Raw genomic sequence first — 24,050 nt, 5'->3', positions numbered from 1 at the left:
GGGGGGGAATGTTATTTGTCCTCGGATTTGATGCTCTTTGCATTCACTCGCAAAACCTGACCGGTTACTTTTTCCTTTTTCTTTTTTTTGTTTGCTACACGACTACGAACCTCTAAAATGCTCATAAATGTCAACCTATTTCCTTTTGACATGTTTGTTCGATATGATGAGTACACCAAAAACTTGAAATATGTAGAGGATTGACTCCGAGGACATTTGTCAGTTTCCCCAGTGTCATTGGTATGGGAATAACGATAAAGAGAGCGGTTCGTGGCCACGTACATATCGAGAGAATCCTGAAGTGACCTATCAGTTGGGATCACCCAGCAGTGGTCGGTTGGGAGCTCTGATATGGCGTGGATATCGATCCATCCAAACAGTCGGGGGTATTCATGGCCAAACTGTCTTCTTGCTCGGCTAGCACTCGCTCAACAACACTTTCCCCACCAGAGTGCATACGACCATGACAGGAACGAGGAAGGTCCCTTGGGAAGCGATCCCAGTCCATAATATTGGCATGTAGCAATTTTTGTTTTTAACCTTTGAAAGTTTTCTTTTCTCGTAGTTTGGATAAACCGAAATCCTCGATGGAACCGCAACCAATTCCCACACACGTCCCGTAATGGTCGGGGACATCATCGCACACTCACCCATCAAACCATTGCGTTCCTCCGAAGGGACGACGTGGGTGCTTGAGTAAATTGCTTAATGTGTACCCCATTATGTTTTTCCAGGAGAGCAAAGTGAAAGGAATGAATTTGAGCCAATCAATTTGCTCTTTTTATGGGACATCATGGATATCACAATGTTGAATGCTCGTAACGTTCCACTAAGTTTTTCATCGCAATTATTCAAGGGATCATGGGAACATTCCCATGAGTACACCACATCCCTCAAAGCACAATAAAGCCTGTTTTTGGTTGATTTGAACATAGAAACATTTGAAAATAGAATCGGTCAAAAATTGGCAGTGAGAAAATAGGTCGTAGCCGTGGAACCTGGATTCGGGAACCGAAAGGTACAAAGTCCAAGCAAGCAATAATGCTGTTGTACTACGTGCATTGGTATTCTGGTACTGCAGTGGTCGTAAACGCTTGCCTGCTGGTTTGATGGCCATTCTTAGCCAACGCGATGGCGTGTTGACTCCTTCTGACGTTTTATGCCACATGAAGCTGTTGAAAGTTGTTGAATTGATAGGATAAAAGAACTACCTGATCTCGGAATTGACTCTTGTTATTTGCTACTCAAAGTGACAAATGCCAACAAGAGGTTTTCTTCAAAATATGTCAATCATAAAAATCAGGGTCATTGCGCCCCCCCCCCAATCTATTTGAGATTGAGACATCGTCTGCCTCATTCTCCTCACTCCCATTTTAATTTTCCACCTCCATAGGCAAAGACCCCCATCCTCATTATAATCACGATGAACATAAGCTCCTTCCTTCTTTAGCTCCATCCCTAAAATGAATGACCACAATTGATATGGTCGAAAAAATGCGTCAAAAGGATGGGATGAGCAAATCAGAGCTTCCACTCCCGATTTGTGAGCCATTTTCGGGGGGAGGGGGATTGTTGGTCCGAGATAAATTGACAATCCGGAAAAACAAGATCATATTGCGATACTGAGTGCTTTGTGGACAGGGCTAAACTTTCCTCGAGATGCTGACAAAGAAGCAGGTCGATTTTGTGGCTTCATCATCGTCAGGGTCTCGACCTTTTTTTAACACCACCACCACCACCCTCGTACCATCTCTTAGTTAAAATGGTTGAAGGGACTGAGATGAGGGGGGAGTAGACCACCAATCAACCAGAGCGACCATCACGAACCCTGTCGCAGCGAGATTGATCCGAGATCAACGGGTTTATCGGTGAGTTCCGAGATTTTCCATGGTGTGAAAAACCATCATTTGATATTGATCTCTTTGTGGCGACCAAGGACAAAAGTGATGGAAGTGTCAAATTAGGGCAGGGATCTAAACATAGCAATGGTTGAATGGATGGATAGATCGATGGATGGGTGGAGGAATGTCCCCGAGAAAGATCCGCAGTTGGCCTCGCATTTCATTAATCACACATTGATGTTCTCCTCTCGTAGATCTGGCTGTACTGTTACTGTACGTGTTGTAAGGACAATACATGTGTCAAAGCCGGTGTTTATCTCGCACTTTTTGAGCGCTCAGGTAGCTACGTAGTTGTTAGCCGAAACTCACCGGGAGAGATTTTGCCATTGTGCCAGAACGATTAGATAAAAACCCGCGTCCAAAATGAAAAACGTCGACAATTTTTCCACCTTTGTTTTCCACCGAGACACATTGGAAACCAAAATCACTGAGGGCATTGGAGATCAAGAACTGCAGGTGTTTCGAAATCAGTGTCCCCGCAAGAAAGAAAGGCGCCTACGTAGAACGTACATACAATATGCCTTGGGTGAGCTTAGTTCAGAGGGTACAATGTACAGTATACAGTAAATGTAAGCTATGAGAGACGACCGGCTGCTCTTTCCCAATCAATAATTGAATGACATTTGATATCAGGTCGAAGACTTACACGTCCAAGGACACACATGAATGGTTGACGAGCTCCCACATAGTCAATCAGGGTCGAGAGCTCCTCATGAATGCTAATGAACAACGCCACTTCCATCTCCGACCTGGTTTAATGGAAGCAGGAATCAGAAATCCTCGCTTATTCTTCAAACTACATGGGCCATCTCCAGAGCTTTATTTTGAGGCCAGAGAGTGGTTTAGCCTTGCGTGTTACTAGTTCAACTCCTTGATGTTTGAACTTCATTCTCGAGTGTCTGGAGATCAAACGGTGGAAAAAAAGACAACGACCAACGAGAGCGAAGAACTGGACCGAGAAGCTCGACGGCGCTTCAAGAAACTGAGTAAAACGTGGGGAAAGGTCCAGAATTTCTCCCTCAGGCACTTTTGAGCCTCAAAGACCTTAAAGAGATTGTGTTAAGACAAGAGGTAAAAGTCCCATTCCAAATTCCCCCTGCTCATTCATTCCCTTTGAGGAGTGGAGAAAATCTCAAAAGGTGAATGGAGGAAACGAACGACTTCTGAAGCGGCTCATTGTTCAACAACTCCGAATCCTGAATCGGCCTCGTCATACTTGAGCACAGCTCACTCAAATCCCCCTCAAGTTCGAACAGTTCATGGATGTCCATATACACTATGTCAGAGAAACATCCATTCACATTCATTTGTCGTTTGATTCCATCCAGCCCTTCGTAGAAGTCCGTATTGATTCGATGTCCATACCTCCAGCAGGTGCAGTCAGTCAGTCAGTCAGTGTGGATGGATCATATGCCACATGCACACATACTAAGTGAGTATCGTGCCTACGTACAGTAGACAGCGGTGGTCATAATCACATGTCTTACAGGTTTAATTACAAAGTCACTTTGAGGTCTTTTCAATGGTCGCTTTTATGGTTGGGCCGGAGGAATCTTTGAGCTACTGTAAGCGAAGCTTTTGAGACAAAAGAGGACTCGACGGCACTCACTTCTGAGGTACACTCTATGCTGTGGGTACTACGTACTTGGCCACTAAGCACTACGTACCACCTCCTCCTCCTCCACCTCCACGACCGTCTTGAAGCGGATACTCGAGGAGCTTTCAATGGAATGGGACGAAGAAGGTTCTCATCAATTATTAAATCAAATAGAGACTTCCTGTGTGAGGCATTGTGAGGCTCTGATTCTCATGTCAAACTCATTTAATCAGCCTAAAAGGGTTGGAAGAGGTAATAGAAACTTGACATGAGAAGCCAAAGAGCACTCGAGGAGCTAGCTGGCGGGCGAGGAAGTTCATTTCAAAGCAATCCACAAACCCTCGGAAACAAAGATCATTCGTAAGTTTTCACGGCAAGGGATCCTTTGAATTTGGCATGGCTCTATCTCAGAGTCTCGTAGTCCTGCACCAGGTTCTATCATACTTGGCAAATACGCATGAGACTGGCTGGCCCATGGGTTGGCTGGTTGGCTGGCGTTGGGAAATTGGAGATAGCAAACGAAGTCATTAATTCCGTTATCACTTTAAAACCCGACTGCAAAGTTTGAAAAGTTCTCCTCTTAAAGCAGAAAGTCATTCCATTGAAAACGCATTGGATTGCCTCGATCCAACTTTGAATAGACAGTAACACACGCACCGTCGTACATTTCGAGTAAGAGTGATGGCTAGGGCCAACCAGTCTGTCAGTCAGTCACCAGATAACTCCCAGCAGTCATTTCCAAAACCTCTCCGAGTTTGCCAATATAAGCACAAACTTTGTCCCCTTCCTCTTCCTCCTCCTCCTCCTCCTTCTGCGAACCCAAATGTCCCAGAGTTTTGGCACTCTTCCAATGGATCCATCACTGTAGAATCCAAAGGTCGAATAAAATCTACGGGATTTGTGCGCATTGTCGGATTTAAAGGCCCGATCAAGGTGGACCTTCAAGTTAGTTGTGGGGGGCTCATTTAGGAGATTATCCAACGAATGACGAATGTTGAGAGCCTCCTCAAAACTTTGGAGAACTTTCAATTTGAGTTATTGACAATTCTCAAAGAGAAACTATTTCATTGTTCATCGCTCAGGACTCATTTCTTGTGGTATGTTAATGAAGATACTTTTTTCCCCTCTTCGATTGCATTCCGAGAAGATTTGAGATGAAAGCATCACGATTTATCAATTATTCCCAGTGTTTTGTAGGCCAGTTTTGAAGCTCAACGTAGAACATTTTTGAATTGGAGGCGTGGAAAGTTTCCACGTCCAACCTGAATGAGCGATTGAGGGGCCAAATTTTGGCACGAGTCACACGGGAAAAACTTGGACACGATCCCGATTTCTGGGACGAATTGCTGGTTTTGGGTGGGATCAATATCATAAAACATTCCTTGATGAGCGAGACAGAGGCTATAACGTTTATTAGATGTAGCCCAGGGCTGGAGAATTGAGCTGCATGACGGCTCATGATCCCCGCAGCACTGACATCTTTCGGCGGTCTTGGGAAACAAATGAGCAGCCAGGCGATTCCAGATCTCTTCAACTTTAGGGAGGCCAAGTTGAACATGTTGAGGAGCCAACAAGAGCTTAAACTTCCAACTTGATTAAAATGTCTTGGGACGAGTTTCCTGATCCGTGGAAATGAGTGCCCGTGTGTGCGTGTGTGTTTGCGTGCTTGTGGGCTTGGGATGGCAAGCTTTGGGAACCGAGAAGGCTGAGATCCTCTTGACTTACACTTCCTTTAAACCGCGAAATATGAAATGGAACCACCAACACTACCACCACTACAGCTACCGCCACCGCCACCGCCACCACGGCCATGTTCCATGTCGTTCAAGAGGATCCTTGAAATAGGAGAGAACTTTTCTCGGGAACTTTTCTTGCACGAGTATAGAAACTCTAGCGCAGTGGGGTTTGAAGTTTCATAAAAATTGAGAGAAAATTACTCCATTTAGATCTCTCATTTGCATTTTAGACGAAGGAAGAGGAGACGACGAGCGGCCATCCACCCACTCAGCTCCCAACCAGTCTCAGAGCCGAGCTTTAAGTCTTCCAATTGAGGCTCAACAGCTGTTCCACAGTCCCAGTGCTCTGTTCCAAAAGTGGATGGGGAGATGAAGGAAAGTATTGGATTTCAGCTTTGTCGGAATTGCCCCGAGATGGAACATGGAACTCTTAGACGAAAAAGAAATGGCTCACGAAAAAAAAGTTTAGCCATCGTTGTTCCATCCACCAGTTGGAACCAGTTGATTCCCAAAATCCACAGACGACTTTTTACCATCGCCATTCCAACGCTAAATGCCATACCAACCATACCATGCTACGCCATTGAAGCTCGGTTCTGCTCCCCTCGTGCTCCTTCTCCTGCTGCTACTCCCTCCTCGGGTTCTTTCTCATCAATTTCCGTCTTGATCATCATAGCTGTCGGTGGAAGAAGAATGTTGTAAAGAAATTATCAGTTTTAGTGCTTGCCCAGCAAATCTTATTCACTCTCCTCGCCCCCTACTTCTTCAACAAGGAACATCATTCTCGTCCCTATCAGAGATCGCTCTCGGTCTCCTTCTCTTCTATGGAGAGGAGTTGTTAGAGCAGGGATCCTGGATCCCCTTTTTTGTGCCAGGCTTTGGGAGGTGATTAATCACTTTCGGTTTTCAGCGCTTTTTGTTCCACCGATCGTTCCTTGATCGTAATCAAACTGTTTCATACTGGCCTTGGGAGGCACCCACAACGCCAAGTCCAGCTCGAGTTTTGGATCGGTTTGGGGGTTTGAGATAAATGTGAACCATTTCCTGTGGCCAACTCTCCGACTTGAAAGCTAACTAACATCCCCGTGTTCTGTTCATTGATAATCGTGTTTAAACATCAAGCTCTTCCATCGAGAAAAGGTCAATCCAGGAGGTGAAACATGAGTGGAACTATTCCACCATGAATTGTGGAGAGAACCGTTCCTACTTGTAAATAATGCAAGAGCCCTCATACTACTCAATGCCTGGATGAATCTATTTCGAATTGAAAAATGTTGGATGCTCTTTTGAATGGCCAGTCAGTTAAAAGCCGAGGCGTGATTCTTGATTGAGAAGATGGGCTAGATCATGAGAAATGGACTCTCTGGTCCAAGAAGTCCATCTCCATTCCTGGTGAACAAGGTCAGTCTCCCGGCTCCCTGGCTTCCTCCTGTTTGAGCTCCATTACGTCTCGAAACCCGAGATCCTTCGGCACAGTCACACAAAGACAAAAGAGGATTTCCTTTCTTTAAACAAGAAGGCTCTCGTGGCCAGACATGGACAAAGAGGGAGAATTACATGCTAATGACGCGAATCTTTTCCCCATAAATTCCCTCGAGATGCCATCTTCAGTAGCATCTTTTGTGGGCTAAAAACACCGTTGTTGTCGTCGACGTTGTTGTTGGCAGTGGTGGTGTAGGTGGTGGTTGTGTCCTCGTCCTTACCCAGGCCACTTCCAAAGATGGATCCAGTCCAGTTGGAAAATGAGGCTGTTTCCGCCAACGAATCATTGGAAAAACTCCTGCCATTCGTCTCAGATATCTCGTGCTAGTCATACACTGCCTTCCAAAGTGAAAACGACCCCCATGTCCCGGCAAAAAAAAGGTGGCATCAGCCCCCAATTTCACTTGCTTTGCTAACTACACAAGTGTATAAGCATATATGATGTCGGCCGGGTTTGGCGTTTGGCTATGCTTCAGCTCAGGCTTAACAGAGGGATTAAACGAGATTGCAGATGCAGCCAGACCCAACTTGATGCAACAATACCAAGTTCACTCTCTGTATGGCTGAAGCTCATTGCTCACGGGTTGGCCAGATGTCATCTGCCACTTCAAGCTTAATTTGCCTGCTCACAAAAGCTGACTCCACATCCAACAGAGAGATGCCCCACCAGACCAAACTCTGTGCTGTGGAGTAAAAGTCCTTCTCTGGCTCTTTTTTTGAATGAAGGAAGAAGTGTGCTTTGATGTACGTAAGCACGTGATGAAGCATGAGCAAGTGCAGAGAGAAATGACCGCCAAACTGTGGAGCTAAAACTTTGGGATTATGTATTGTGGACAAAAGGCTTTTACTCGGACCTTAACGAAGGGATGACTATAAAATGAAAAAAGTCCTTCTTTTCCTCCCATAACTTAATTAAGTTAAAACAAGGTGCTCTTGATAGCCAACCCTCAAGCCAGGAGATAGGGCCGTGCAAAAGATGGCGGAAGTCAAGCGTGTTTCTTCATTTGGACATTGGTGTTGCTTTCCAGGGCAAAAGTCATCCGTGTCGATGGCGGTTCTATGCCTTAACCGATGACAATAGGGATACCAACACATACGGACACATACTTTATACTGTGTATATCTCGTTGTGCAACCATAGGATCGAACGATTAAAATTGAGCCGTGACAATTGGCAGCGAGGGGGAAGAGCATTGCTTGGTTGGGGAACCAACGCAACCATTCGCCATCCTACGTCGTTGGATTGGTGTGCTATATGGAATTGAACATGGCTCCACATTCACGTGCCAATACACTATTTATAACCAACCACCTGCTGCCTGGAACATCGAATTGCCGGCACCATTGTTCGATAATTTATGAAAAAGTCACCTCACCTCTAGTACACTTATTAACGCCATCAGAACCGACATATTTCATTAGATCACCTCCACTGCGAGATGGAGCAAAAAAGTTGCTAGACATTCTGAAATCGTCCAAAACTGGTCGTTCTGACTTATGATGGATATGGTCATGCCCTGGTGGCTTTCATGTGTCTGGGAATAAGCAACGAGAAACACGTAGAAGGCGGAGAAGGAAGAAATGATCAACTTACGGGTCGATGGGTTGCAGGTAGTCCACAGTACATACATTATACACTGAGCAATAAGGAGGTGGAGAATGCCCGGATAGTAAAAGGGGGCTTCTTTTTCCCTTGTCTTGCGACAGGTGTCCGCTTCGATTTAGACTTGTTTGGTCAATTCTAAATAGACTCACCTCTCTGTCTCAGTTTGAACATAATCAAACCAAGTTTGATCGAAATCTCTCACTCCAATGAAGGGTTGATGACATTGGTCGGTTCGACATCCCGGTGCAGGTTGACGCAAGTGGGCCGAAAATATTTGGCTAAGGATTATCATATCCATTGGACGGAGGACATGGAGATCCATCCGTTTTTTGAATGGAATTCCTTTGCTGTTGAATGGGGTTGGTTTTCAGTTGATCCTGACCACGAACAATGGGGGTGAGCATCCTGTTTTTCTCCTCTCAACTAGGTGAAAACGCAAATAACGTCCCTGAAAATAGGCTCCGGAATGCGTGTGTCGTCAACAATCCAATCAAGACTTTCCTTTTTTGTCACTATTGTGCCCTCGTCTCCGGCCCCCAAATTTTGAATATAGTCCTCAGAGTCCGCGGACACCCCGTTGATTTATGGAGAGTGGATTGAAATCAAACGGAACTTCAATCAATGCCATCGAGAAGCGGACATCCGGCCCATTTTCTGGAATCATTCCAACGACTGAGCAAGAACCAGAGTGATGGGGTTGATGGAAAAGCTAAGAGAGCCCAGAACCCGGTGAGAGTTTCGCCCATGGATTCGCTTTCTTTTTTCCTCTCTCTCTCTCTCAACTTCTTAGAGCCTCACAAATCACTTCCATCCAATAAACTTGAAAAATATCTGCATTTTTATGTGACACCTTGAACTCTTTGATGCTCAGCTCTCAGACTAGACCCAAGCTTAGAGGACTTGTTCTGGGGTAGTTGGTTGGGTGGCCATTCCAGCAATGCTGGTCTCTTCTGATCCACTTAATCCTGTTATTGAGTGTCCAATGATGCCAATTTCATCCAGAATGGCATTTCAAACGCGAGAAAGCCATGTTGACACGCAGGAATTTGAAGCGATTGTCCATCGTGTTTCTTACCAGGGTGGCCAGAAAGCATCATTCAAGTGCCACAATTGAGCTTTGCCTTCTCTGCATTCCAAGCTCATTTTAGATGTTAATTCGCAATTGACCATGACGGGATGAAGGTTGTGTGTCAACTTGAACTTGCAGGAATAAACTAAATATAGAGATAGAGTGGGTTTTACTACCCGCTCCTTCGAAATCGAACACTCCCGGAATGAAATTGCAAAGTCATGGACTAGCTTCATACATATTAATATTGTGGTAATAATCCAGGCTCCTATTCCTTCTGTATGTAGGGTCTCACGTCAAACTTGCCATCCATCCACCATCCATTCAGAAATCCAATGGACTTGAGAAATGCTCTGATGAGAATCCCTCATGAATATACCTGTCAATTACATATCTCAAAACTAACGTTTATGGAAGGGCTTGATTGACATTTGAAACCAACCTGGACAGAAGTACTAAAACTAAAAACAACAAGTGTTGTTGCAAATGGCCATTCATCATCATCCTCCACCCTTCAAACTAGTCATCGAGCAACAGTCCGTTCCTCCCTGAATCTAAACTTTATCTTCAATAGCCATTGATAGGTTTTTATTGTGGCCGACTGAGAGATACAGTCACTGTTGCTATTTTTGGCGGCAAAAATTTTCAGCGTTGCCAACACGAAAAGTATGCAAAACATATTAACTCCACTTGTGTACTACTTGGTGTACATTATGTATCGCCTTCGTGATCAAATGCGTTTCAAGCACCAGAGTCGGGTTTGAGTCGGGGATGCTGAGACAGCAACCCTGATGCACCTGGCAGCAAAGACGTCCACCATAAAATATCACTATAAAATTTACTCATGTGCAGTCAATCATAATGGAAGCGGTCAGTCATCATCATCACTGCCACCACTACCACTACCACCACCAATGCACCAGTCCCAGGATACTGTACATAGATAGATTGTCCAGCAACTACATACTTCTATATCAGTAGTCAGTGGTAGTATGTTTCCACCTCGTGTTGCTCAGTAGACGTCGAAGGTAGTGAAGCACGGCAAAGCCACTCATAACTATCATCGAAACTTTTCAAGTGGAGAAATACTGACCCCTCCCTTCCTGAGTATTGAATTAACGCACACATTCAAACGCTCGTCTGACTCACATACTGAGACATACGTATAGTGTTCGTAAATCATACACTCGTTTGACGATGGACTCAATGCTTAAGCAACCGTCCCAATGTAATGATCACTCGTCAAAGGACAAAGACAAAGTCCAAAAGCGGCGGCTAAACGGTGTCCTCTCATGGAGACAGAAATTGCGCCTAAAACATGAAGGAGATACTTCGGCCTGGGATATTGTTTGGGATCAGTCCCATTTCATATTCTCATGATCAGGCTTGAAATAGCCGTGGACAATAGTTGACGGGGGGATGTTGAACAATCAGGACAGATAGCATTATGTCAGGTTCATGACGAAACAAAAGGTCCCGCCCCCGTTGGAACATGCATTTTCACACACCCCTGAAGTCCCCTGAACAGATTTGTTCTCATGGAATTTATCAGCCAGATCCATCTTCTCATATCCGGTTTGTCTCAGGTCGGTGGGACACCTCTTTCTACTTTGGAGGACATCACTGACTAATCCACTTTGTCCAGGTTCGCCGTCTCCAAAGCTTGGAGTAAGTCTAACCATTTCGACCACACTGGTAAACCTTTTCTTCTCCCTGTTTTCTCCGAGCAGACAAAAGAGTTGAACGGGACACCTCAGCCTACCTCGCTACCAACCAACCAACCAACCAACCAACCAAGGTAGTAAGTACAAATGAAAAAGGGTTGGAGGGATGAATTCGTGACTGGGTGAGCAGAGAAGCCGGATTTGGTTGTCATCCGATACACTCACCCTGTCCTTCCGGACCGACCATTCAATGAAATTGATGGATGGTTTAGACTTTCCAGTTTGACTGACGGGGCTTTGATTTCTCGAACGCTGCTTACACAGTATAAATGCAGTTTGCTCGACAGATTGATTAGGGACGAAAATTGCAATGCCCGTTTTCCAAGACGAACCAATGGTTTGGGGAGTCTTTTCTCCTGTTCTTTCCTCGCTCTTGGAATATATGTCACTGATTTCAGGCGACCGACCAAACAGAGTGTAGGATTTTGGAGGGATAATCTTTCAGAAAAGGGGTTGGAGAGAATTCGAATTTCGCCGGTGGGAATATTGCTGATCCATTTCGGATGTTTGTTCAAAATGGGGGGGCTAATACACTTTCTCACACTTTCTTGGCCGCAAATCCTTCCTTTTAAAAAAGCGTCATGCCTGCAAGGAAACAAGTTCTAAAAAAGCTCCACCGACCAGGTGGATGCTTTTATGTAGCACTTGTTCAATTCTCGTTGACTCCCAGTGAGATGTGAAGGGGTGGGCGTGTGTTCATTAAACATTGCTTATTGAGTGTAAACAATATGCAGATGTCCTGAACTTCAAAGAGACTCTCTTGCTCTCTCTCTCTCTCTCTCTTCTTTTTGCTTCTTTGGTCCACCTGCTTCCAATGTTCAATAGACTCGAGGCAAACAAAAAGAAAAATCCTCCTGTACAGTCCAGTAACGTGTGTATGAATGTCATTTGAATGCCTTTGTGGCGGTGACGGTAGTGGTAGTTGTGACGACCATGTTTATTTGTCGTGCTCGTGTGCAATGAATGCACCACTCACTTCATGACTTCTTCCATTCTTCGGGGTCGCCCTGCATTCTTCACCCTGGGGCAAGAAAAAACGGAACCTCCCAAAGCGTTGGTTGGTTGGTTGGTTGTCCCGTCACCAAACAAAACCACCGCACAACTGGTTACTTGCTCATCTCTCCCGTTGGTTACTGAAGGTACATTCAACGGCGAAGATTGAACTGACCTGAAATCAAAGGCTCAATAACGGCTCATTATGGTGTCAAAGAAGCACACAAAGCTAGTTGGATAATTGTGAGAATGCGAAGTCAATTGATTTGGGCCGGGCGGCTTTTTGATTTCCGAAAATTTTGACAAATGCAACGGATTTGAAAAGCATAACGTATGAACGCGCTTATCTCGAAAACTGTTGCATGTAACATGTAAAATGTAATACACTACTACATTTGAAGACGATATAAAGTAAATCTCTTAAACGCTTCAATTTCACTTTGTTTAAGATCAAAATCTAAACAAACTTCCTTGGCTTTGAGCACAAAATTGTGCGTTAATTCTGAAAATAAGTGGATCAAATAAAATAATATCAAAACCTATTTTTGCCGTCTTTTATTTTCATTCTTACGTCGTAGCTCAAACGATTCGAATCTGATATGGTAGCTTTAAACGCAAAAGTAGCACTTTTAAACGTATCGATCAGCCCGTTGAAAGTCTTCGAAGTATTTGATCGATACTCGCAGTCTCACCCCCAGAGAGTGTCGTAATGAGATCTCTCAGGGTTGTTCATGTGTGTGGAAACTTATTGATCAAACCAGAGTTGGCAATCCTCCCTTGATCTCCCAGAGTATTGTACTTAAGGCATACACACACACACACACTCGTACACACAAGCTCCATTAAGGAATTGTCAGAGTATCCCTACTGTGCAGATTACAATCAGAGATTGCCCTAATTGATTCATCACCCTTGCAGCACACCATCCAAACAAAGATCCTATCCTTTCCGATGGGCCAAACTGCAGTTCTACGTAGGCCAAACCATAGTTCCATCCCCGATATCCAGCGACCGACACTCTTCATACAAGCAGGTTTTTTTTCGAATGCAGAATGGAGCGGATCGATAATTATTGACCTGATCCAACTGGTACCAACGGTCGTTTAATTCGCAAGGATGAACGATTGCCTTGAACCATGAATTTTCGAGAACATTGGGAGATGTAGTTTCGCTTGGATACGGATCGGGAGGGAAAAAGCTCACATCTGCCCGAACACCCTCCTTATTTGACACCGAACAACTCAGCTATTCACTCCATGGCGTACATACGGGTGATGATTGTTCTCTATGTGCACTTGCTACTCGGTGAGTGCGGTTTTCCTTTATTTGCATTAAAACGGACAATTCTAAAGTAAGAACCCACAAAAACGGGGGAGATTGAAGTCAAATGAAAATGCTAGGATATGCATTTTTTGACTCGCGGGTACCGTTGCCATGTCATCCGAATAGAGCTTGTTGACAATGTTGTTTAGAGGTACCTCGGAAAGATTTTGACCGCAATGACGTTGGGCTAAGAATTGCTTCGCTCATTGACTTTCAGTTGCCTCACGGGCTCCTTGTTTGTTCACTCGTCCCGCGCACTTTTGATTCTTTCCCTTTTCCCTCGTGATCTTAGAACTGTCATGACGAGGAGAAAAGCGAGCATAAAAAAGCATGAGAACTGGTTGAATTGTGGATTGTGGCTGGGCGATGAATTGGACACATGTCAACTCCGAGACTGGAAATCTAGACAATGGTAGTAGTGATGACGAGACTTTCTGATATGCTCGCATGCAAACATGGAAAGCATTCGTCACGGAACGCTCATGTACCCAAACTACGGTATGTTCCACAATAACAAACGGTCTTTTCGTTCTCTGTCATTGTATCTAAACTTCTCCCAAGGTTCATGGTGACATTCAAACAAGAGAGGGAAGAACATTTTCCAATATTCCAGTATTCTTTCATATGAAAGTTCCAGAAGCCTTTTACAGTACCTGGATACTCTGTTTTACGGTATCTCGACTGCCACGCTGATTTGAAACCACTTTTGGCGGCATTCGGGAAAGTTTGGAGACTGCAAACGCAATGTATTCTAGGTTTGCACGCAACCTATGCGAAATTCAAGGTGATGGAAGTCTCTATCTAAATTAGCTTTGAAAGTTTTATAATGAAAGATTAATGCTGGTATGACGAAAGAATAATTACTTCGTCAGAATGGCGTGGCTGGCACCAATACCTCCTTTTTTGGCAGGGTTACTTGTCCAGTTGGCTTCAAAAGCGAGTGGAATGACTCCCAAGAGCTTTTGTTCCATGGCAATCCGATCAAGAGGGAAATTGAGAGCAAGAGGGAGCGACCCACTCTGAAGGGAGGGCGTAAAGCTAGGGGGGGGAGGGAAGTTCAGTGTTCACCTGTCTGATTCCTAAACGCCCAAGGGTGACCTGTGAACCTCTGGATACAATCGGCATCGGGATGAAATAATCTTTTTTGTTGTATTCATATGGGTACAAATCTGATGATGTAAAAAACCAGAAAGCAAGAGGTTTACAAACTTGAAATATTCAAAAGGTCATGCAACTGAAGTTATATTTTCTACAACTGGTCACCTTAGTGACAAAAACTAGGAAAGATAAGCGTGACTAATTTGGTTGCCGTCATATCCATTGTCTAGGGAGTTGGCTCATCAAGGAAACTCCGAACTTGGCAGCCATTGCTGAATCATGATCCCATTGACACCGAATCTGGGAGACAAAGTCATTATCGAGCCAAAGGAACCATCAAGTCCAGCTTTAAGCACCTACGGTTGGGTTCATTTCAGACCAATAGACACCCTGTTTGGCCACAAAAAGCAAGTTGAAAACGCCATGTCTACAGTTGCTTTATAGAGATCTTAACTATTTGTCTCAAAGTTAGCCCAAAATGTAATAAATCCTTTGGCAACCACTTCTTAAGGTTATGACGCATAAATCTACGCGGAAAAAGCTTGGCGGTGGGTGGACTGAAAAGGAAAGACTCTCGGGTAAATCACGGAATGACGTGTATGGTAGAGAAGTGATATCTACTATATCATTATCTACATATTGACATGCGGCACGTTATTCAAAATGTTTGTGGGTACTTTTTTAGGTACGATATTAGTTTTTCCCTGTTGAGCACTCCTGCCAATATCAATCAAATTTCTTAATGGTGCTCTCTAACCCTGATGTGATTCACACGAGATCGGTATTTTTTTGTTCAATCGTGTAAAAGTATTGCACTCGTTATCCAGTTGGTGCCTGCATTTTTCATCGCCCAAAGATTTGGGATTGCCATGCCAGAATGGTCGAGTGTAGAGCCGAGCAAATCTATTGTACTCTTAGGTTTGTTCCCTCCAAACGATCCCCCCGCTGGGTGGCACACTTCGTTCATTCAGGGCACATGAATTGTTGCGATCGGAAATCGTGTTGCTCAGTTGGAAGGCTCTTCCAAGCACTTTGCCTTCATCCTCCATCCTGAAGAAGGTTCCATTCAGAGCACTCCCCATCTCAACCTCGCGTCGTCATAGTTGGGCACATCTGGATCACTATCAATCATGGCGAACTTTTCACATTATCATTAGTAAAATCAGATGGGTATTGGAACCTTTGGGAACCTTGCAATTGAAAATTACACCCTTTCAATAGAAGAAATCAATTTGAGCAAGTGTTTTCAGGGCTCTTCTGGATACTCGGGCAAATATGATCAATAACTTTGGGTCTCTCAAAAGTCACAATAGCTTGTAGCGGAGAATGAGCCAGGGGCAAAGGCCACCAAGGGGGAAGAAGGGCTTTTGTGATGGCCAGTTCCCTACTAACTCCCTCAGAAGCACTTGTGTAGTCATTAATAGCCATCCAACGTCTGTAAATAATAACTGAATTGTATGTTGGAATGTAGCTCATTGGTAGCAACATGACGAGGGCCAACCAAGTCGGTGGGTCGATGAATCTCGTCCCGCCTCCAATTCATTTATCAGACTCTTGAGCTTCTATCATCCCCCCCCCCTCAACCTCTGACTCATGATATTCAATGAGAAACACACTCACTTGTAGAAGAGGCTTTTTCTCTCTATTCTGTATTCTGACGGGCCGGATGTAGGACAGGAACCCGATGCTTCACTTCCGGGCTTCACTCCAAAAGAAGGGAAGATTCGTGCGTATTTGGCGAGGGATGGGTGTTGAGCGAATGGGAGCTCTCAAAGATGTCTGTATTCTTAGTTAGAATGTTCCAAGCGTTCCACGAGCATATCGTTCCCCAAATGTTTCGTGTTGACTTTTGCCTATACTTAAAATCGTTATGGAGAAGCTCTTAGGGCTTGAAAGTTTTACTCTGAAGTCTCTTCAGAAGATGTTCCAAGATCCTTGCTTGACAGAGCACCTTTTGAGGGCGTTCTGGGAACATGGAATGGTTCCTTATTTTTGGCAAACGAATGTCTTGAAATGGCATTGGAACAGGATAGCAAACATTAATTATCAGGGTGCGGCTATATTTCAAGGCGGGGAATGCATGTAAGTGGCAGGATAGCGTCTTCTTCTCGTTTCTTTTGTCCTGTTCGCTCACCTTCTACCGGCAGCCAAAAAAAGGATCCTACAAAACCGCGAGGTTCTTCGGGTTCGCTCCTCGTTCACTCGCTTCTTTCCTATTTGGATCCGGGAGCGAGCAAAAAGAAAGTTCCAAAATTAATTGTTGCTGCATTGAATCAATGCCAAGATCCAAGACAGACTACAAGTTTCTATTCGAAGGTATTGCCTCCATTCTTGGGGCCGCTTGTTTATTTTCTGAGGACTTCCAACGTTGCACGCATGACGTGCAGCACAATTACGAACAGACATTTCACCATAGAGATTGTTGATGACAGCAACTTGAGATTTGTCTAAAGGATTTCGAATACCTGAGTTCAAAACCTTCTTCTTTGACTATTGCAAACTTTGATATTTGTAGGATATTGTGTTTGATTCAAGAATAACTTGAGGTATCATCCGTATACTCACAAAGGTGTGCAAACCATATGCGCCTGATTGTGAAATTGACCAAACCTTGGAAAAAGCTCTAATCCAAGAAGCCCTGGGGAAACGCGGCCTTTAATCTTAATCTTGATGGTGGCTAGTGTTCCGCCGTTGTCGGTTGGAATATCTCACTCATTTTGTTCGCCTTCAGAATCAATTCCATTGGCAATTCAAATGTGCAAACATTACGAACATTGCTTCATTCTGAATTCTTAATGAGGGTTCGACACGGCCAAACAAACATGTTTGCTTGTAGCATTAACTTTCATTACGTTATCGAAACGCTAACAAGACAAACTTTCAGAAATCCGGGCGTTGTAAGAAAGAAAGCTTAACGATTATTTTCACTCAAGACACATATTTCGGTTTCGCAAATCATGATTAATTGAATAATGCCCCCAAGAATTCATTCGTTTTTTTTCACATAAAAACAAACCTTACATGAATCACTAAAATTTCCCCTAACAAGTTAGTCAGACAGCGAAAGCCAGACCATTCTTTCAGACCGTGGTTTCTTCTTGATCCAAACAAACGAGAAAAGATACCAAATCAAAATAGGAGGACGTATCCATGTACATCAATTTTCTTTTGGCCATTATGGCAGTTTTGCGAGATATTGGACGTCACTCCATTTGGCTCCGATGCCGAAATTTGAGAAGAGAATCCAAAATATTTGGCCGTGTTCTCGGAGTACGAGTAAGGAAGCCTTAAAGTGATTGATCCTCTTGTCGTTTGTTCACTCTTCAATACCCTGTCCCAACACTTTTCTCAATAATTTCTATCTTCCCTCATAACAAATGTTCCGTTTCAAATCCATCTCCGCTACGGAACGGATTCCCATCGGAGAAAAGGCAAAAATTCCCTTGGAAAATACCTGCCTATTTCTATTCAATTAATTGTTCCGTTATTTAAGCACTTAAGCTTTAGCTGCTCTAAGAAAGCCTGGGTCTGTGTCCGTGGAATGTCAATGGCCCAATCGAGGATTGACAATGCAAAGGACTAACACGAATATCTGGTTTTCATGTCTGCGCTCTTCAACCTGAGTGAACAAAAATATCATTGGACCAAGATCTCTCGTGCAGGAGGCTTGGCTGGTGGTTGAAGTTGTGTTCCCTCCATTTTCGAGAAGGGCTCCTGCTTGGCAATCTCATCTCGGGCAAATCTGTGCCTTTTCATCATTTGCTTCCGTTAAGTGGCTCAGAAAGGCAGAGTGGTTGGGCCGGGTAAAAGATTTCCCTGTCAGAATGGAAATTATGACATTTATCAAATCGTCGAAATAGGAGAAGAAGGAAAGGCCATGTCGACCCGAAAGCCAGCCAACTAGCAGCCGTTCCTATTTCCGTTCCCTTTTGACGTCAGAAAATGAAGAAAAATTTAATAAAAGCCACATCCCAATCCTCGACGACGCTGACAAGTGACGACGCATCATTCTTCCATTTTCTTATTTCATATTGCTTTCACATGGCTGATCATTGTGGCAATACCTGGCGTTACGTACAATGTATATTGCCAAAGACATTGAAAATCGAAGCACTTTGTAGATGCGTGGATGACGTGGATCACTTACATGATTCCATGCTCATGGTGACATGACAGATGGTTGATGTCTGAACAAACTGTCAAGAGGGTGCAACATTTGGTGGTCTAGAAATGTAATTAAGGCTGGCCTAAGAATTTGGTATCAGAGTTCCACTTTAGCCTTTGAACATGTCTCTACGAAATACGAAATTCTATAAACCGATTTTCGTGCTTCATGAAAATCTCAGGGTTGGAATGAAAGGGGACCTGAGAAACTAATGAAAACCAATTCCTCGCCTCCCTCGAGGAGGTTTCATATTGTCTGCCTTTCTATATTTAAGACAATGCAAAAACACTACCATCAAAGGTTGGCCTTCACATCTGGTCGTACACAAACAGGACGATATGCCTGAGGTTGCGTGAGTCGGATTTTCCGTGCTTGTTCCATTATTCAGCGAAGTCCAGAGAAACCCTTTGGAATTGGGCCAAAATCGGACACGTTGTTATTACGTCTACTTGGATGGTCTATCCTCACTCTCTATGTGTACAATTGCCGTTGTCTTGGAGAACGACGTTGAAGGGGAATTGCTTGTGGGCAAACGCGATACCGCGCACAAACACTTCTCCAATATATTGGAGATTCAGACAGAGTGATATAGCACCAGGTACCACACTTGTGGCATGAGTCATAGATTCACTCCAGGATAGATGAGCCCAGGTTTGGTTGGCCCAGCAGAGTTCAAAACTGATCGTCTTGTGCCATATCTGTGATTTCGCATTTCGCTGAACCGCGAAATAGATATCGGAAAGTGGGACACGGAGGGTTCATTCTAGGGAAAGTCCACCCGTCCACTGCCGTCTGAATTTACTTGAACAAGATCAAATGCGAAAGTGGAGTGGGTAAACTTCGAAGGTCTCGGGTCCCCACGAGGAAAAGGGATCCCGTTGGGTGGATGAAAAATGGTTGTCAACGACAGTACGTATATGGGCGTAGAAGAGACCCGAGTTCCGAGTTTCTATACACTAATGACGAAGAACAATACAAAGGAGCGACAAGCTCCCAAATCTTAGTCACTTTTTGCTGGCTGCCTTTTGGCCTTCGAAATGCTTCAGCATCAGACCTGTCCGGATGAAGAAGTCGACAACATCCATTTTGTCTAGGACTCCCCGAAAAAAATGTCGTAAATGAAGATTGTCTCAATACCGGAAGAGAATCACAATCTAGAAACTCCACCAAATTGGGATGTACTTTTTGGGAGACACTGACACTTGAATTCATTTGCTTCAGTTTTACATACTGCATTCCTCACTATGGGATTTTTCGTTTTCATTTTGGAAACATTATTTATCATAAAAATGTCACAAATAGAGAACTTTTACTGCACTAGATATCTAATATTCTTATTAGACTCGATCAAGGGGCTCGTGTCCTTCACATTCCGGTTGGACCATGAAGAGAGAGAGAGAGAGGAAAGGCGTTGTTCATGAGCTTGTTCAATTGCAAGACAGATACATGCTAGACAATTGTGTCGTGTTTGCTCTCTCCTTCTTCAAGATGGATGAATCTTAGTGGAAAAAGATGGTTCCTTTGTACATGGGGCTTTTCCGAGTGGCTTTGCAATCTCGGCGAGTAAAAAGTCACAACAAAGGTCTCGAAACCATGGACGACGTCCTGTTCGGATTTTTCACCCCTGAGACGACTTCTTTCAGGATAATTGAGGCGGAATATCGCGATGCAAGCAAATCCAACCGAGAAAGACTGAGAGGAGACTCTTCCCTTCAGAAGGTGGTTAGAAAGTATGGGTAATCCATCTCGAAATGACAAGACATCTTCGTTTCCGACGAGAAAGAGGAGAGGTGAGACCAGCGATGGGGGCTAGCGAGACTGAGAGAGGAAAAGAAGAGGGTGTGAGGAACTGGTTCCTCTAATTGCTTCATGGCGTGGAATGCTGATACACACTAACCACGAGCTGGCAAGTGACTAGGTTTTCCACTCATCCTCATCAAGAAGCCCCAACCGGGTCCAATGTGCAAACATCATCATCCTTTTTCAAGAACAGGGAACGAAATGACTAAAGTGAACGGTTCAAGTCAGGATTTCTTCTGTGCTGGAGCATGTACGTAACTAGACACGTGTCAATACTATGTAAAGGCATGAAAATTGTTTATCTTCACTTTTCGGTTTCTTTAGGAACTATTAAGCGTCCTCTCTTGAAGCAAGATGATACTGGTCGAGAATAATGTTTGGATTGAGCTTGTAAAAAAATGTTTTTTATTGGAACACGACACAGTTTAGTACCTGGAACTGGAAAAAAAAATTCGTTTACACTTGACGTGAATTTGACTTTGAGTATGATGGCATTGCGAACTTCTTTCCATTTACTAACTAAAACTTAATATTGAGCCATTTTACTAAAATATATCTTACTGGTTATCTTTACAATTTAAACTCTATGAACTGGGTCGTTCATAAATCTTGCTTGGCACGTCTTGGAACTTTAAACCTCTTGTTTTGTATCCTTTGTTCATTCAAAGCAGCCGAGATTCAGCATTTACAAACATTCTTCTTTGTTTGTCTACCAAAACCCAAAACCTCAGCAAGAAGAAACTAAACCGATAAATCTTTTCAAAGGGAACATTAGAACTGGTTGCATTTGAAACAATGCCAAGAACCTGTCTACCTTACTCTCTGTCTTCTCCCCATTTTTGGCTTCAGATTGGAACCAACCGCTAAGAGTGGAAATACAGACTGTGCTTAGCCTATAGTAGCTGATGGAAAGAGAAAGACAGAGAGATAAAGAGATATACGGGTTTTATTTTACTAGTGGGTCAAAAATCTATCACCCGCACCAGTTTGTAAGGTACGGGTGATAAAAAAGAGTTTCACAGGCTATTCAGGCTCCTACGCCACAATCGCCATTTGACTTGTCAAAGTCAGTGGTAATGCAATTTCTTAAAGCTTGCAGTTCAAAATTATTTGGTGTGTTTAGAATGTTTTTGGAAGTTGAAAGACGAGGAGGGAGAATATTAGTGTAATTCTGAGCAATTTCGAAGGGTGTCTCAGAGCTTGTCAAAAACAAATTTTCAAGGTCAAAGGATCAAAATGTATAAGCTCTTTAAAAAGAAGGCGTTGTACCAATAAATGAGAATTTGTTTTAACGAAACCGTGCCATTTTTAGAACTGAGATATCTAAACACAGTTTAAAAGCGTTGTACGTACAAAATATCTGAAAGTGGAGAGTAAATAATGCCTAATGTCGAGCTTGGAATTGATAGGGTGGAAAACTGCGTATTGTAAAAGCATGACTACCGACCAGTATTTGACTCCAATCAGTGTTAAATGCCACTAGAACGATTAGCGTGTCAACACCACCGAGTGGATAAGTTCAAGGACAATCTGTTCCAGGTCTCATCTTGGCATGCAACAAATGGAAACCAATTGACTAAAAAGCATGTTCCAAGTTAGTGCTATTATATGACAAATAATGTAGGTATTTCTGAATAACCATAAGAACCTAATCTTCTCGTCGAATTACATGTCATGCTAAAGCTCTTAAACCATCACATTAATCCCAGTGCTTAAATATCGATAGTATCCACAAAAAAAATGGTGAAGTCCAACTTTGGCCCAAGAGACCTATAGAGATCTTGCTTTCAATCTCAAGTTCCCAACGGATTCTCGTTTCTGTCAGTGAGAAACAACATGGCTCGAGATTTTGGGGCGAGTGTCTCTTTTGCTGACTGGAAAAATTGTAAGGAAGGAAAACAAGTTTGATTTATGGCCTTGCTCAACACTTCATCCTCAGTGCCATTCCCACATCTTTGGTAAAGCCAACAATCTTGAAAATACCCCCCCCCCGGCCTGAGAGGCGAAAAAAGGCCAGGGCCAGAAGAACCTTGGAACACGTCCACTCTGTACTGGAAGTGAGGTTTGCAAATTGAATTTCAAGTGGCCATAACTCATGTCCTAGTGCCAAGTGCTTGTCCAAGCTCTCAATTCATTTTAGACCCTCATATTTCTTTATCCCCAACCCCGTGAAAGGATTTGTGGCATTGAAAACGAGAATGCTTGTTCTCTCATCATCCCATATATTGGAGAATTCAGGGACTCACTACAACCATCAGGTGTTCTTGATAAGGCCCACCAAAGTTGACCCATTTTTCATTCATGCTTGATACACAAGCCCATAAATTTACAACGGTCCAAGTCCTAGCAGCCCTCTTCTTTCATTGCCATAGTCAAAATTTAATGGATCTTGGTAATAAATAAGTTCCATTAAATGGTACTAGTCTAGATCTTTCGCAGGCTCATTAAACCAAGTGGAACATGTTTCCGCCAAGCTGTTGCAAGATTGCCTCCATTCACTCCAAGGCTGAGGGAATTTTTCAACAATGAAAGCGTGTTCCAGGTCAAATGCTAAAACTGAAGTGCACTGCTGTATCACAAGAGCAATGGGCTTCCTTATTCGTCTTCTGGATCTCTTCCTCCTCCTTGTTGTGGTTCTGATCCCGAGTTCCCTTGAGGATTACCCATCACTTCCAATCCCTTGGGATATCATCAACAGTGGGTTGAACATGGAGCGGTGCTGGTGGGACTCATGTTTGTCAACCCAGAACAGTATTTGAGAGCAAGGAAGCAGAAACGACGGGAACGACGAAGAGGAAGAAAAATCTCTCAAGTTATTCCAGGAATGTTCCACCAAGTGCACCAGGAACTTGAGTGGCGCACTGAAATTCCACTTTTCTGCACCTTGGTGTGATTGAACCAATCAATGTTCCATGCATTTCATCATCAGTTCGGGAAATGGAACAACGCCGCCTTGGCAATCCGTACTGTACTCGTACGTAGTTAGTACCTAGCTGGAACATTGCTCAAGTCAGGGTTTGAATTGAGTTGATCACACTTCTCCCTCTTTCTCCTCTTCCAGTAGATTTCTCCTCAACTTGTCGTAACTGGCGCACACACCAGAACCAATTCCAAATGGGAACTGTTGGGCTGTATAACAATTCAATTACTTCGAATCCCATGGGGATAGTAGAGAACGGGGAGGGGGGCAAGGAGTAAGTTGTTTCTTCAGCGCATTCATTTCGACAAGCACCCCAATTCGAAGCGATACCTCCATCCATTCAATGCCTTCAACTTGGTTGATGATCAGCCCTTATTGGCATTTCGCTGGCTTCTCCTTGTGCCATGTTGTTGGGAAAGCGCTCCAAATTAACCTGTTCTACGTTCTTGACAAGTTGACATGAAGATCCAAGTTTTCCATCTTGACAAGTGGCAGCAAATCTTCTAGTTGCAGCATTGTTGGCTGTTCAGAAGTTCTGCAGTGGTAAAGTCAAGTGTGATCCAGGTTTCACACCAAACAATGGAAGACTCTATTGTTGATGTCCAGATTGGCAAATAATTGAAAAATTACAAAAAA

At 43.7% G+C, this 24,050-nt stretch overlaps 1 protein-coding gene across 2 annotated transcripts in view; it reads right to left on the bottom strand.

Annotated features, from left to right (window-relative positions):
- LOC131884452 (zinc finger protein SNAI2-like) overlaps window positions 1–9,562 on the bottom strand; it is a 20,345-nt gene extending 10,783 nt beyond the window's left edge. Inside the window, exons 1-2 of one of the 2 annotated variants that reach the window (XM_059232238.1) lie at window positions 9,173–9,562; window positions 8,472–8,976 (exon numbers count right to left, since the gene is read on the bottom strand). In XM_059232238.1, the coding sequence (XP_059088221.1) occupies window positions 8,472–8,493 (22 nt within the window). In that variant the 5' untranslated portion in view covers window positions 8,494–8,976; window positions 9,173–9,562. Of the gene's footprint in view, window positions 1–8,024; window positions 8,182–8,471 lie in introns of those variants that run through there. The other variant, XR_009373723.1, reaches the window with a different exon arrangement.
- Between the last annotated feature and the right edge of the window lie 14,488 nt (window positions 9,563–24,050).

Source organism: Tigriopus californicus, chromosome 8, assembly GCF_007210705.1.
Source record: "Tigriopus californicus strain San Diego chromosome 8, Tcal_SD_v2.1, whole genome shotgun sequence".
Classification (NCBI taxonomy): Eukaryota; Metazoa; Arthropoda; class Copepoda; order Harpacticoida; family Harpacticidae; genus Tigriopus; species Tigriopus californicus.
This window is presented reverse-complemented; position numbering and strand designations above follow the sequence as displayed.